The following is a 15,176-nucleotide window of genomic DNA, read 5'->3' as shown; positions in this document are numbered from 1 at the left end:
GGGAAAGAAGCAGGAGAGAAGGCAAGAGAAAGGGAATCAGATGGTTGAGAACAGCAAGACTGGACAACACTGTAATCTTGAAAATCCTTGGAAACTCCAGACTCTCACTCAAGGATTCCCATGATTTTTACACATTGTTGCTCAATAAATTGGACTCATAACTGCAGGGAACTGGTAAATGAGGCACAGACAGTTAGGACCCCTAAAGCACCAATTTCAAATAGGTTACTCACCTATCATGTTCTTTATCCACCAGATGATACCTGGCTCTAAAGGCAACCAGGTGTGCGTAGTATGCTGGTGCAGGAATTGAAACGGAACGAGTACAGCGTACATACGTATGACACAGTTGGTAGGTGAGTATTTGAAGCTCATCTGAAGAAAAACGATTGTCATCCCAGAGAACGTGGTAATGAGAAGGTCTGCTTGTTCCCTAGAGAGAGAGATTACAAATAATGTTAGCATGTCTTCTGAAGAGCTACACGCGAAAGCAGAGCTGAAAAACTGAAAACCAAACTGAAAAATTTCCTTACTTCCATTATTTTGTTCCTAGCTGGGATACCACCAGTTAACACACTTGGAACAACAGCCCTTCAGTCCTGGCCTTCTTGACAAGTACTGGAAGCATGCATTTTTAAAACACAGCGCAATCCTAACTTGTGCTGGAGCAGGCAGGCCAGCGGGCCTGCACTGTATCCAGTGCAAGGTTCAAGAGCCCCAAGACAAAGGGAAACTTTTTCCCTTACCCTAGGGAGAGCCACTGCAATCTCAGTGGGGCTACTCGGATATGCACCAAATTGGCAGCACTAATCTGAGCAGCCTGGAACTGCCCCAGGCTGCCCAGGAACGGGGCTAGGGTCCAGCATAACTGCCGGGTCCTGGCCCCACTTCTGCACCCCGCCTGCCCATCCCTGGGAACACCCGCCTGTCATGGATATGTACAGTTCAGGCCTAGTAGCATTGCAAGGCCTGAGCCAAGCTAAAACAGTAACACAGAAGTGGCTTGCATTTCCTAGCTGCTAGGATTTACATACAACTCAATGGAAGGTGATTATGTAGCACCTAGGCAGCCAGAAAGACGCCCATCAAGGATGGAATGCAGCTGCAGATCTCCAAGGGGGAGGGAAGAGCTGAGAGGGCGAACTTCCAGCCCCAGAGGACAGGGTCTTTGTTCCTTGTCTCTGAGTGAGAGAGGTGGTGGGTGCACATCCTGCCCCACCAGGACCATGTGGCCATAGGTAACTGGCCTGAGGATCTATCTACAAAATAAGCTGACCCAGGTGAGGGTTAGAGAATAACAGAGTTAGCAAGTTAGCTTTGTTGTTTTATGCTGATATGTTTCCTAGAAGTTTTTATGCCTCTAGCATTTGCTGCCTTTTGTAACCTTTTGTAACCTTATGTATTTAATAAAGTAGAAAATCTTTTTACCATGTTGGTTCATTGTCTGTTGGGGACAAAGGTTCAGAATCCTGCCTAGCCATTCAGCAAGCTACCAAAAATCCTCATTGTGGACTAGAAACTTGAGGACTGAGACTTTAAGTAAAGAAAGTGCTCAGTGCCTACAAGGGATATAGTTAAGCCTAGAGGGTCTCGGTTCCCTGGACTGAGGCACTGGCTCTTACAGGGTGGTGGCAGTACTACCGAACAGGGATCTTTGAGGGCTCTAGGGTTCAGAACCAACAACTCTGAGCACCCAAAACCCTGGGAGTGAGACCCAAGTGTACAACACTGCCACCCACCCACCCCATGCCCCGGAACGCCTCCCTCCCACCTCCTCCCCAGGGCCCTTCTAGATCCCTGTGCCAGCCAAGCTCAGCCAGTGCAAACACACCCTCCACAGGGCCCACGTTGGTGCAGGAAGGCTGGCACAAGGTGCAGTTGCATCAGTGCGAAAGTGCTTTATGGTATTTTCGCAACAACGTTGGGCCTGTGCAAGGGATTTGCCCTGGTCCAATTGCACCTTTGGATTGTGCCCTGAGTGACACTGACCCAAAAACTCCAAGTAGTGGTAACCTGTAAATGGAAACTTTCCTAGTGCTGTACTGTTTATTTTTGTAATGTAGACTGATTTGTGAGCTTTTTCTGTAGAAAAGTGGTATATAAATATTCTTAATAATAGTATATAGTCCTGGTACTATGGCTGGCCAAAGAACTTTCCAACCCTTTCCTAGCTGTAAGAAATTGGAGAAATGGTAATCAACAAGGAGAAAAATACAAGGTAGTCCAATCTGAGCTCTTTTTATAGCTGCAGGTACATTTATTCTTTCACTGCCTGGGGCGGTCCTCACCTACAGCCTTTGCAGATCACCCTGTGGAGACTCATGTGGTTGGCTCTCTCTTCTGAAGCCTGACTGGGCCTGTCATCAGGCGACCTGGCCATGGCAACTTCCCTAAAGCAGCAACACAGTCACTACAGGGCTCACTGCCCAACATGGCAGCCCCCTCCAGGTCCGTCATAAGGTACATGGGGCACAGAGGGCCCCAACACTTCAGATAACTGGCCAATGGTGCAACCATGCAGCCACAGCCTCAGCCATCTTCCAGCAGACCTTGCAGGACAACCAGGCATGAAGAGGAGGCTCCCTCCAGGATCAGGGCCTGCAAAGGGATCACCATTTAAACAGGGACAAGGGCAGGAAAGGGTGGAGACCACAAGTTCCTGTAAATAAAGATTCCTAAGTAGCCAATGAGGGGCTCAGTAAAGTGTAGGCATCTGCCCTGTGAGGATGGCTGCCTGTCATCCCTGGGAGAAGAAGGCAGGAGGTAACCACCATCCCTGCCAAGGTTGCTTGCATTTCTCTATACACTTCTGAGAAAGGCCCTTAGTTTCCATCCTGGACACCTCTTCCTCGCTACCAGGGATGTCCTTGGTCAAGCAGCCAGTACGAAGTCCCTGGCCACCAAGATCGTACATTCACCAAGACTTTTTAAGCAATTGTTAAGGAAGGGAATTATCACCCAATAGTTTGGACAGACATAATATAAGAGAGAAGGGACCAGAAGTTATACAGAAGTTAGGTAGAAAAAGTAGATACACACATACACACACACCCCAAAAGTCTCTCTGTCTCAACAAAGGAACCAGATGACATTTAATGAAACTTGTTGGGAGATTTAGGATGGAAAACATAATGAAGTTTACATCACACAATGCATAATTAATCTATGGAATTTACAACCACAAGACATGGCCAGTATCTGAGATGGTTTTAAGGGGGATTATGCAAATTCAGAGAAACAAGTCTATTGGTGGGTACTAGCAATGGTGGGAGAGGGATATGCACTCTTCACTGAAGTACTCTTTCAAAGAGTAAGGTATTGCTTACCCAGGAAGAATCTGAAATCAGTTATGTTCTTGCTCATACAACACACAATGATATGATAAATGAAGTTCACATATAGCTGAGATGCAAAAGATATAGAAGGATCAGCACATAATCAACCTACAGAATGTGATTACACATACCTGAATACCAGCATGACTACATAGATAGAAGTCAAACTCTGAAGGATGGGTGATTTTTGTGTCCACTGTAGTACCTGCTGGAATGTTTCCACTTTTACCAACCTGTGAAAATAAAATTAGAGGCTTAAATGTTTATATTACAATTTTCCCCTACTCTGAAACTGCAGCTCAAGAGCTAGCCAAAGTAACAATTTGCTCAAGAAGTTGTTCCAGTTCAGATGCAGCAATAATCCAGGTTCTGCCTTACTACAGCGTTTCTCAATGTTTATCCTCTGCTGTACCACTTTGCATGATTCACCTATTGGAAGTAACTGGTGATGATGATGTCATAGCCAGTTATTTCCAGATTGGGAGGCCAGAGAGGACAAACACCAGTAAGACTCAGTGCAGACAGGAGGGCTTTTTCAAGTGTGTAAAAAGTACATGCAGGAGCACTGCCTGCCAAGCCTCCTACTGCAGCTTGTCATGTTGCATTGCTTGTCTCGCTGCCAGGCAGTAGGGGTCTGGGGGTCCCACGAGTACCACTGGACACCACCTCAAGTACCACCGGTGGTATGAGTACTACTGGTTGAGAAACACTGGATTACTATGTTTCTTCTTTCTTACGTAGGTATTGGCAACCTTCAGTCTCGAAAGACTATGGTATCGCGCTCTGAAAGGTGGTTCTGGCACAGCGTCTAGTGTGGCTGAAAAGGCCAATCCGGGAGTGACAATCCCTTCCACACCGGGAGCAAGTGCAGTCTGTCCCTGGTCTGTCTCCCTGGCTATGGGCCTTCCTTCTTTGCCTCTTAGCCTCAGACTGTTGGCAAAGTGTCTCTTCAAACTGGGAAAGGCCATGCTGCACAGCCTGCCTCCAAGCGGGCCGCTCAGAGGTCAGGGTTTCCCACTTGTTGAGGTCCATCCCTAAGGCCTTCAGATCCCTCTTGCAGATGTCCTTGTATCGCAGCTGTGGTCTACCTGTAGGGCGCTTTCCTTGCACGAGTTCTCCATAGAGGAGATCCTTTGGGATCCGGCCATCATCCATTCTCACGACATGACCAAGCCAACGCAGGCGTCTCTGTTTCAGCAGTGAATACATGCTAGGGATTCCAGCACGTTCCAGGACTGTGTTTCTTACGTAAGTCTCTAGCTAAGTCTAGGCCACCTATGTCATCATTTCTCAAGCCTTCTCTAGTAAATGTGGTACACACCCTTTCATTTTTGTCTGTACAGAAGAGCCTGGTGTGGTGTCTTTTCTGCACAACAATGAATGTTATTCCAGGCTGGTAGTCTTTTTCTAGCTTAATACATGCTTCTCGGATAGCCAGTAATTCATGATGAAGTACCTAGACCAAGAGAGAAAAAAGGAACATTCTGAAATTCTGCAAACTTACAAAAATATGATACAAATTTGAAAAAGCTTATTGCTTACAGATTTAGAGCTAGTTTCAAGTTTTTCCCCTGCAGTAAAACAGGTGATCCTGAGCATACAAGGACCCACCCTACATTCTTTATTTAATGATTAAAATTGTTTATTGAGTACTTGGAGCAAGATCAACATTATAATAGAAGTCCATACAGGTCCACACATGCTGACAGGGCTTAATTAATACTGTATCATTCCTATGCTATTAAGCAGCCATGTAAACACACAATTCGAAGGTCAGGTTCATGTTCAACACTAAAACTAAGGTTTAATGGTTCAGAATAGACCATGGGATCATGTGAGCATTCTCCATGCCTTATCCTTCTCACACTGAAATGTCCCCCGCCCCCTTTTGGCCCAACTTTTATGTTACATGAGTTTGGGCAGTCTAGGTTAAAATGAAACCAGGCACAGCTCATTTTGATAACCCAGCTTCAAGTCAGGATTTCAGCACTGAAATTTATTCACAAAATTCATGCTTGGTTTATATGGTGCATACACACTTCTTTTAGCAGTGAAACACACACAATGACAACTGTATCAACTATTTTCCAGAAGTTCTGTGCTTGACCTGGTCATAATTTGTGGACTTCATTTTTGAGCCAAGTGACGGAGTGAGCAGATTTCCATGTCCCAAGTGTTCTGGTATTCAAACAAATACTCAGGGACCTTTGGTGTAGAAGCCAGTCAGCATCTCTGATCAAGACTGATTCTGTTGCTTTTCCCAGATAACACTGAGAGGGACAGAGAAGCAACATGAGACTAATGCTGCTCTGGCCATCTGTGAGAGATCTGTGTAAAGTAACACTCCCACACTCTCTCCACTCCACCCCATCTCTGCAAAAGCAAGGAAATGGGCACAGAACGGATCTCTTTAAATCACTTGAAATCAGGCACTTGGGAAGCAACAGGAAAACATTTACTGCTTTTTTTTTCAGACCACACCTAAGTGCTACAGCCAGTTTAGTGTTGCAGTTAGTGACACTCCAGTTCAAATCCCTACTCAGCCACAGTGCTCACTAATTGATCTTGGGCTAGTCACATTCTTTCAGCCTAAGCTTTCTCACGGAGTTGTGAGGAGACAAGAAATAACCAATTTCATTTAACTAACACACACCTATGCTTCCTTTCCCAAAACAATGCTATATAAAGAACACAACATGTCAAATTGAAAATGGGGGGGGGGGAGAGAACCTGTTGGAACTGCCCCTCAGAAACACCATCTCTGTAGAAAATAATCCGAGTTGGTTTGAATCGGGTGGATTTGTAAAACTGAATCAACAGCTCCCTGACCATGGCAGCCAAGTCTTGGATAATTTCTTGACGATGTTGCTGGACTCTCACAGTGGCACAGTATCGATTTGGGTGGGCATCCATGCTACCTACAACCTGATGGAGACAAAAAGAATAAATGCATTTTTAAAGAATCTGGGATTCTAACTGCAGTGTTCCCACTCGTGCAGCGTTCCCACTCACCGACCTCAGCTTTTCAACCCCACTTCCAGTGACAGCCCCTACTGCACAAAACTTCCACTCTGACAGGGTAAATGCCCAACACACAAGCAGGGAGTAGCTCTCACACAATACAGAATATTATGACAAGTGTCAGAAACATGACAATTACTGATACTTGCCAGTAATGCTTAACACACTACATTAGGCCCCAATACAAAAAGTCAGTATGTTCATTCTACACCTTGGCAACCTTCAGTCTCGAAAGACTATGGTATCGCGCTCTGAAAGGTGGTTCTGGAACAGCGTCTAGTGTGGCTGAAAAGGCCAATTCGGGAGTGACAATTACAATATATGGGAAATAAAGCCTGATAACTGTAATAAAGCCAGATAACAATAAAAAAATACTGGAAAATCCTTATATGTACAAGAAAATTGTATCCTTGTACAATTGATACACAATTTACTCACAGCAGCAATGGAAGGTTTTTTGCCATCTCCAGCTGGTGGATGAGTGACATCTGCACCCAGGAAAATTACAGGCTGCTGAAATACTGGAGGTCTAAGGTACAGAAGAAAAAGCATATTGAAGATTTATGCAAGTCATCACTTTTATTGAATTTAGCCAATAGGCTATTTATAATGAAACTGCCTAACAGCAGCAGAAATTACTGAATGGAGTACACAGTAATATTACACAGACCAACACACATTTTGCCATCTTAAAAGTTAGACCTATTCCTGCATATATTTGGGGTGCTGGTTCAGAAAATGACATCTGATTTGCCCTATCACGTCTAGTTTCAAAGATACAGCATAGCCTTGTTAGTGAATGGTTCGAGCAGCCATTGAACCATTAAGGTTCAATGGTTTCTCAATGACTCATGAGGAAGCCTACAGGGCTTCCATGAGCTATTCTTTCCTAGCCCAGACTGGTTTAAACTGTGTTTTTTGTTTTCTTTTTGGTGCTGTCCAAGACAGAAATGTGCATCTCAGATTCTAGCATGATCCTTCAGAGTAGAAAACTTTCAGTTTCTAAGCAGTGACAAGATATAACTGAAATCTAAAAATAGAAGCCAAGAGATTTCATTTTCTTTAATAAAGCACACCTACATGACATTAATAGTGAATTATTATTCCTCAATATAAGTGTTCATCAAAATGGGAAGAGAACTCAGACAATGCACTGAATATGCATCTCTCTCTTTCTCCTCAAATTTATGAATTATCTACCTTGATACCATGGTACCACTGAGCACTGAAACATATGCATATTTAAGAACAATAAACCTACCTTCCCTGGGGCAGCAAAATATTATTTACTCCTCCCAGTTTGACATTGATCTTTAAGCACAGATTGGAGAGGGTCTGAGGTGTTGTCCGTTGCACATTTTTCATCTGCACACACTGCGTGGCCATGCCCAATACAGTGTCACCAACACGCTTTACTTCCGCTGCCAATTCAGAAGAGAGAGATTCAGTGGAACAATCCTATTACAGCTATAGTTCCTCTGTCTCAGAAGGTGATCAATTAATTGATTTAACCTTCTTATTTAAACTTAAAGTGCACTATTTTATGTATCTACTTTGGAAAGGTATATATGGTTTGATCTTCTGCCTCGTAGATGTTCTGAATATGAGTTAAATTTTACCTCGATTGCTCTCCTATGAGATTGTGATCTAATTTTTCCACAGTTATAACTATGTTCTTAAACATGCTTGTTGCGTGTTTTCATATGCAACCTGCTCATGAGTGGATCATCTTCATAAAAGATACACAGCAACAAGTGCTAACTATGTATTCAAAGCATCCCCTCCAGACTACAAGCATACTATTTCAAAAGAAAGTTGCTAAGCCACACAGTCAAAACTGCAAAGTCATGACCCATAACAAATGAAAGCCAGCTTTTGGTTCCACCAAGAGTAGTGGGCTGAATCCCAACTCCCTCTTCCATGAATGGAAAGCACTTCCATTTGGACAAGTATGAGGGCATTTTTGCTAATCTCCCCTTAACCACACAGCACTCTGCACCCCAGTTTTGTTCTAGAAGGTTCCTCATTACTCTGGAGCAGATTTTTGAGAGGATGTGGGGGGATGCAGTACTGAGAAGGGGGTGGAGAAGTTCATTGCTGCAGCCTTAAGTGCACACCACTTAGGACACAACCCAGTGTTTTCATGCATTAAAGGAGTTCTGCACACAAATATCAAGAACATTCTACAATACAAGGCAGAAAATACAAAAATGTAAGACCCAGATTTATGAAGAGGTGGAACCAAATGGTTTATAAACATGCAGGATTTATAAACATGCAGGAGAGTGGAACCAAAACTGTAATGTAATAAGAGCATAAATGGAGAAAAACAAGCCACATGTAAAACCTGTATACTGACCATAAACTGGAGTTTTTCCTGGCAGAATGACTACTACAAGCTGCAAACCAGCATAGGTGTTCTTTAGGTGCCTGAACATTGGCTCCACACTATCTGCTCCTTGAGCATATTTACAGAAACAGGGTTGACCCTGGATGGGCATTCCGGCATCTCTTGAAATCTTCCTCAATTGTTCTGTGAAGGTTCTTAAAAGAACGAAAAGGAAGACACAGACATAAGAAAACAAAACTGGAGTTTTATACTCAGTCAAAATCCAACATAGCCTTGATATATGGACAACACAGAGCCTATGTAATTTCCATTTCTATGATTCTTCTACCTCAATCTTCCTTTTCAACCATACTTGGGTGTGGGCACTTACTATCTTAATTCCCATGTAGTTACTTTTACATGACAGCTGTCTCTTCAAAAAGCAAGACAAACAAAGAACACCCCAATACTTCAATTTTCCATACACAAATAAGCACACTTGTTTCAGAAGATAAGTATTCTTACACACGTATTCCTTACGGTCTAATTAGTATCAATATTTCTAGCACTTTATAGAAGATGGATTGAATCCTGCTCACAGTTCTTTGGATTAAAATTATTACTAAAATTTATTCACCAAAGTGCATGGATTTTAACCATTTTAAATGCAAGAGAATTACAGCCATGTCCTAAAACGTTTATAGCATAAGAGCTGAGAGTCAAGATTTGAGTGTCAGTCATACTTGAAAAGTTCATAAACTATGAGAAAACATTCACAAGAGCAAAACATTTATTAATACAGTAAGAAGCTTACTTAAGGTGAACTTCAGTGCACTGGCGCTGTGGGGCAAAGCAAGCAATTGCCCAGACCTTGATTTCAATTCCAGTGTGAAACTGCTTGTTCCTCATATCCCAAACTCCTTGCACTGGTGTAGCAATTGCTTTATTCTATAAACAAGACAAAGTAACAAGTGGTTTACTACAACAAGAAAGCTCTCCACCAATTTTTTTTTTTAAAGCAATAAATATCAACAATTCTAGAAGAAGTAAAAGCATGTGATTTAAGACCATTTACATTTTAGACAGAGGTTCACCAAGGTATCCATATGGACACTTGGCCTGCAGTAAGCGTGTTGCAGAACGGACAATAAAACCACAACATTTCAACTCTGTGTTCTTTTCTCTGTACCTACAAATAATTGCTGCACTTAACTGCCTGTACATTCATGCACAGTTTATATGACTAACATAAGAAAATCAATTTCAACATGGAGAACTACACAAAATTGACAGAATGAGTAACATCTCTTGATAGTGTACAGACTTTTGTGTAACTGCATGTGATCCACAGGTATGGATCACAATATCATCAGAAACAAGGCAAGCTCAAACTACGCTAAAGTACTATTCATTATTCTGATAATCAATGTGAATAAAAGAAACCACTACAGATCCACATGATAACTTCCACATACCCTTCCTCCATAGAGGATAGAAGGAGGCTGCAGGACCCGACCAGTCACATCAGTCATTTCATCTTTGACCATTATTCCAAATTCACGAACAAAAGGATCGGTATTAAAACTTGCACTTCGCATCTAGAGACAAAATCAACTAGTTAAGACACATATCACTCATCAAATTCTGACCCCAAACTCCAAAACACTTGAAAAATATTCCTTTGACACTGGTGGACAGTATCTGGATAAAACTCAGAAGCCACACTGTGCTCAGCAGAGTTCTTAAGAACTGACAAAATAAAAGTTAAGTACCTTGCACAAATATACAGGTATGGCCCCTTACCCACAGGGGTTCTGTTCCAGAATCCCCCACAGATAACTGAAACAGTGGATAAGGGTGAATGCCCATCCTTGTGGTCTGGACTCTCCAGAGACAAGGGAAGCCTGGCTCACCTCGCCTCCAGAGGGGCATCTGAGCTCAGCAGAGGCTGCAGACATCCAGCTCAGACTGAGCTTCTCCAAGCACTTCCCCGGGGCTTCCCAATGCCTTATAAGGTATTAAAAAGTTACTTCCGGTTTTTCCGTGAAACTGGAAGTCGTGATTTGAGCTCTAAAGCTCTGTCCGAGCCTGGAAGAATCCATGGACAGACATCTGCAGCATCTGCTGAGCTCAGAAGATCCTCCAGTGGCAAAGGGAGGGGAGCTTCCCTCACCTCTGGAGGCGGCACATGAGGGGGGGCATGCACGGGAGGCCCTGCGAACCTGATCTGCAGATAACTGAATCCGTGGACATGGGCCCCCCTGCACACTGCTTTCTCTCTGTTCTTATTCATTAAACTTCAGACCTTTCTACCTAATTGCCTTCTTTTTACTTCTACCACTTATGTCTCTTCTAAGAAGATTTCCAAGTTCTCTGATATTCCAAACTTTGAGAAGCAGCAGTATAAGCAATAATAATATAATATGTGTATATCTATGTATATCCCAGAAATACACATAACTTATTCCAGGAACTGAATCAGGGTTTCTTTGCATGCAAAACATACAACTCTGACTATATTTCCGTTTCTCCACCCCCTGAGAGAAACTCACCAGTTTGCTAATTTCTTCTTGGCGGTCTGGTGCTGATCTAGCGGTTGCTCTTATCATAGTGGAAGTTTGATTGTCTGTCAGCTTCTTTATACATCTCTGTCCTGCTACTATGTTGCACACCTAAAAAATTATGATAAAGAAATAATATTTAACAAACTACCCAAAGACAACACAGGGCACAAAAGACCCCAGTGCACAGGCATCATACTAGCCCACTTCAGGGAACTGGAGGCCAGTGCTTAGATCCCATATTCCTAGCTAGACCTCCTCCTAGTCAATGAACACCAGTATAAGACCTGGTTTGGATACAGGAAGTTCAGAAATTGTGACTTTTCACAGCATTTTTGTATCTACAGTGGACTCTCACTTTACAACGGTAATCTGTTTCAGAGACTCTGTTGTACTGTGAAAACACTGTAATATGAATCCAAGAATGCATTTATCTGTTTGTGATTTCGCTAAAAAGTGATTTTAAAAGGTGCTTATTTTGCTCTTTAGTGGGCATGGTAGTCAGTTTACACAATGTTGTAATTATAAAACACAAATTACAAGGCTGTATCCTTCTCTCAGTACACAAAGCCATGATATCAAAACACAGCTAACAGCCAAGACACTATGGGCAGCCCAACCTTGAGCTGCCTGGTGCCCAGAGGAGCAGAGGTACCAAAATGGCTACTGCTGTATCCTGACCACACTGGACAGATGCCAGAGTCTCCTCAGGGGGAAGGGTGCAGGCCCCGCAATGGGGCTACTCAAGTCTGTGCAGATTATTTTGCTGGCACAGAGTTGAGAGGCCCCATGTCAGGCCAACGCAGGGTTCTGGATCCGGCAAACTCCACCAGCCCCGACCCCTCCCACCCCGCCTTTCCCTCGTCCCAGAACACCGCACCTCCAACATACCTCTCCGCTGCCCAGAGATCTTTCTTTGCTCTGGGTAGCGTGCAGCAGGCTTTAGGAGCCAGAGCAGATCCAGCACCGAATGTCACAGGCATGCCTTACAGCGCAGTTGCAACACTCCGCCCTGGTGCAGGGCTGGAGCAGTGAGCTCAGGATTAAACTATGAGAAGGCTGGCATTTCCATCAGCTATATCTTTCCCTCCAAACACACAGCCATGATGTTAAAAATCCTGCTATTGGCTGAGATGCTACCAAATGCTTGCATTTGCATCTCTGACTGGTATATACTGTTAATAGCAATCATCAAGCCACTGTCAACTCACATGAGCCCACTATAATTATTATATACTATAGTGAATCTCGTTTTCTTAAGTCCATTGTAAAGTTATTTGATTTGAAACCACTGTAAAGTGAGGGTCCACTATATTAGTATCTTTCTCTATGATAAAAATAACGGGAAAGAGGCAATGACTCTGCAGAAAAATATCCTAAGCTTTTGGAATTCTAATTGCTACAACCAAAACAGTAGAACATAAAGGAGAGGAAAGAATAAGTTTAGCAAAAAATCACTTGCCTCTAGAGGAAGGTATGTGTGTTTCTGCTCTTGTCCAACTTGTAAACAAGGAAGATGAGGGTATCGTAAAACCAATTTGTGCCTGTCCTTAAAATATTGAGCTACAGTGCATTCAACTGTCTGTCCACTCTCCTGCTGAAGTGGAAATCTACATAAAGTCAAATTCAGGGAAAAGAATGAAATTTAGTACTTTTGCATATTCTCTTATCATATACTTCAGAACACAATTTAATAATAATAATAATAATAATAATAATAATAATAATAATAATAATAATAATAATAATAATAATAATAGTCTTTCTTGGTCGTCAGATTTCTCCTCAGACTTTAATTCAAGGCAGTTTACATAGGCATGCTATACTAAATCCCAATAGGGATTTTTACAATTGAAGAAGGTTCTGTCTTTCAAGAATCACAACATTTCAGATGGATCTTTTATGATCTGGTATAACATTTTGGCCTCCATTTTCCTCCTACACAGGCTGACAGCGGCCAAAGAGCAGGTGGAATAATTCAGCATAACTTGGCTAGGCTTGTCAGCTGCTTCAAGGTCTCGCCGTTCACGGTGCCGGTGGCCTCAAACTGGCGACCTTCGGATGTTATCTTCAGGCAAACGGAGGCTCTACCCTCTAGACCAGACCTCCTGCTTTGGTACCTCTGCTCTGTGTTTAAGTATTTAAACAAACAATGGAAGTTGTTCCTTAGACCAAGAAATCCTGAAAATTTCCATTTAAACAACCATACCATACCACTAGCAACTGAAATACTAAATTGCTTCTGAGAATTATAAGTCAGTTTACCAGGAAAAAATGCAACTTGTGGGCCAGGCAGAAAAACAGGAACATTCAGCTGCAGCCCATTCTGCGCAACACAGGTGCACCATATCATACAATACAAGAACAGTTTGCCAGCAAAGCAGACAGCCTAGATTTGCTACCATTACCTTCAATGCAATCTGCTAACACAACATGTGCCAGAACATCTGGGGCAGTCACAGTCAAACTTGCTTTTTATTAAACTCTACCCATTTCCTATTCTCTAACAAGCCATTTAGTTATTTGATTTTTCTCTGTAAACCGCTTTGTGAACTTTTAGTTGAAAAGCGGTATATAAATACTGTTAATTAATAATAATAATAAACTCAATAACCTATAACCAATAACAGGTGCATATGACCTGGCCCTTGTGACAATTTCTTCATAAATCTTAAAACTTACCATGGCCAATTTGTGCTTGCTCACTTCTCTTTTCTTTGATTTGCCAGTACCCATGCTTGGCATACGTGAACACCTTGCCAAGATTACTTTACACTGAACCCCAATACTTTGAACGGCATTATATTTACTTTTGTTTATACCTAAACATTAATGTTTAATCCAAACTAAAAATGGGAAAATATTTTCACCCTCAGCCTTACTGGTAACTATTCCCTTTAAAAGGAAGACTTTCTTTGGTAGTCTCCCTTGATCACAGAAGCAAGTTGATAATCTAAGAGGAAGAGAGAAAGTTACTACTAACTGTTAGCAAATTCAACTTGCAAGTCTTACGTTTGGTGACTTGCTGGTCGTCTGGTAACATTGCATACTCTGTACTTTCTCTTCATTTGCCCGCAGTGAGTGATCTCCACCTTCAGACCTAATGTTAGAACATCAGCTGTCACATTTATCAGATTCTGACAATTCAATAGCTGCAGTATTCTTGATGAATTATTAGAAGTCAATTACAATTCAACCATATGTTTATTCTAAAATCATTGCATACTACTGAGATTGTTCAATTACCTAAAACTTTTATAACAAAAACTGAACATGAAATCAGTGTATTTAAGAAAACATACTGTTTAAAATACAGAACTGCTCTTTGTATTAGCCACAATTCCAAGAGATCAGTGAAAACAGAGTTTGTTTTCAGACACCAGACACCTGCAAACAAAGAGTGCAATCCTAGACGCACTTTCTTGGAAATAAGTCCACTGAACACAATGGGACTTATCTTCACGCAGACATGCACAGGACTGCATTGTAAATATGGTTTGTTGCCCAACAAGCATTTATATTTCTTTTTGTTTAATGCTCAAGATATGTGACATTTGTATTCAAGCTGGATACCTGTCAGAGAGCATGACATGCATCAGTACCATGACTTAAAACCAGGAATGATGACAAGAGGTCTCAGATACACAGGTCAAAAGGAGGGCCACACACTGTCAGAGCAATTATGCCCCAACCATCCCCATCACACTGTCTTGGAGAAAGCCTCTCCTGACCTTTGAAAAACTGCACAATCAACGGCACCTTGCCTGCACAGCACATTTGACCCTATGAACAAAATCTTTCTGACTTGCAGTAAATAGTTGTCATCACCAACTCTATGGCCAAATTCACTCCAGGAGTCCATGTTAATAAAGCTGCTAGCCTCAAGAGCTTGTCGTAAGTTCTTATTTACACCCTTGGTAAGGACAAAGC

The 15,176-nt window shown here is 42.3% G+C and overlaps 1 protein-coding gene across 1 annotated transcript in view; it reads right to left on the bottom strand.

Annotated features, from left to right (window-relative positions):
* The window catches only part of AGO2 (argonaute RISC catalytic component 2), a 41,876-nt gene that overhangs the window by 4,433 nt on the left and 22,267 nt on the right, over positions 1-15,176 (bottom strand). The window contains exons 7-18 of the mRNA XM_066625639.1: positions 14,259-14,346; positions 12,709-12,856; positions 11,238-11,357; positions 10,161-10,283; positions 9,500-9,633; positions 8,716-8,900; positions 7,618-7,777; positions 6,795-6,885; positions 6,066-6,260; positions 4,657-4,791; positions 3,467-3,568; positions 234-433 (exon numbers count right to left, since the gene is read on the bottom strand). Coding sequence (XP_066481736.1) covers positions 234-433; positions 3,467-3,568; positions 4,657-4,791; positions 6,066-6,260; positions 6,795-6,885; positions 7,618-7,777; positions 8,716-8,900; positions 9,500-9,633; positions 10,161-10,283; positions 11,238-11,357; positions 12,709-12,856; positions 14,259-14,346 — 1,681 coding nt within the window. The remainder of the gene's footprint in view (positions 1-233; positions 434-3,466; positions 3,569-4,656; positions 4,792-6,065; positions 6,261-6,794; positions 6,886-7,617; positions 7,778-8,715; positions 8,901-9,499; positions 9,634-10,160; positions 10,284-11,237; positions 11,358-12,708; positions 12,857-14,258; positions 14,347-15,176) is intronic.

Source organism: Tiliqua scincoides, chromosome 4 (genome assembly GCF_035046505.1).
Source record: "Tiliqua scincoides isolate rTilSci1 chromosome 4, rTilSci1.hap2, whole genome shotgun sequence".
NCBI lineage: Eukaryota > Metazoa > Chordata > Lepidosauria > Squamata > Scincidae > Tiliqua > Tiliqua scincoides.
This window is presented reverse-complemented; position numbering and strand designations above follow the sequence as displayed.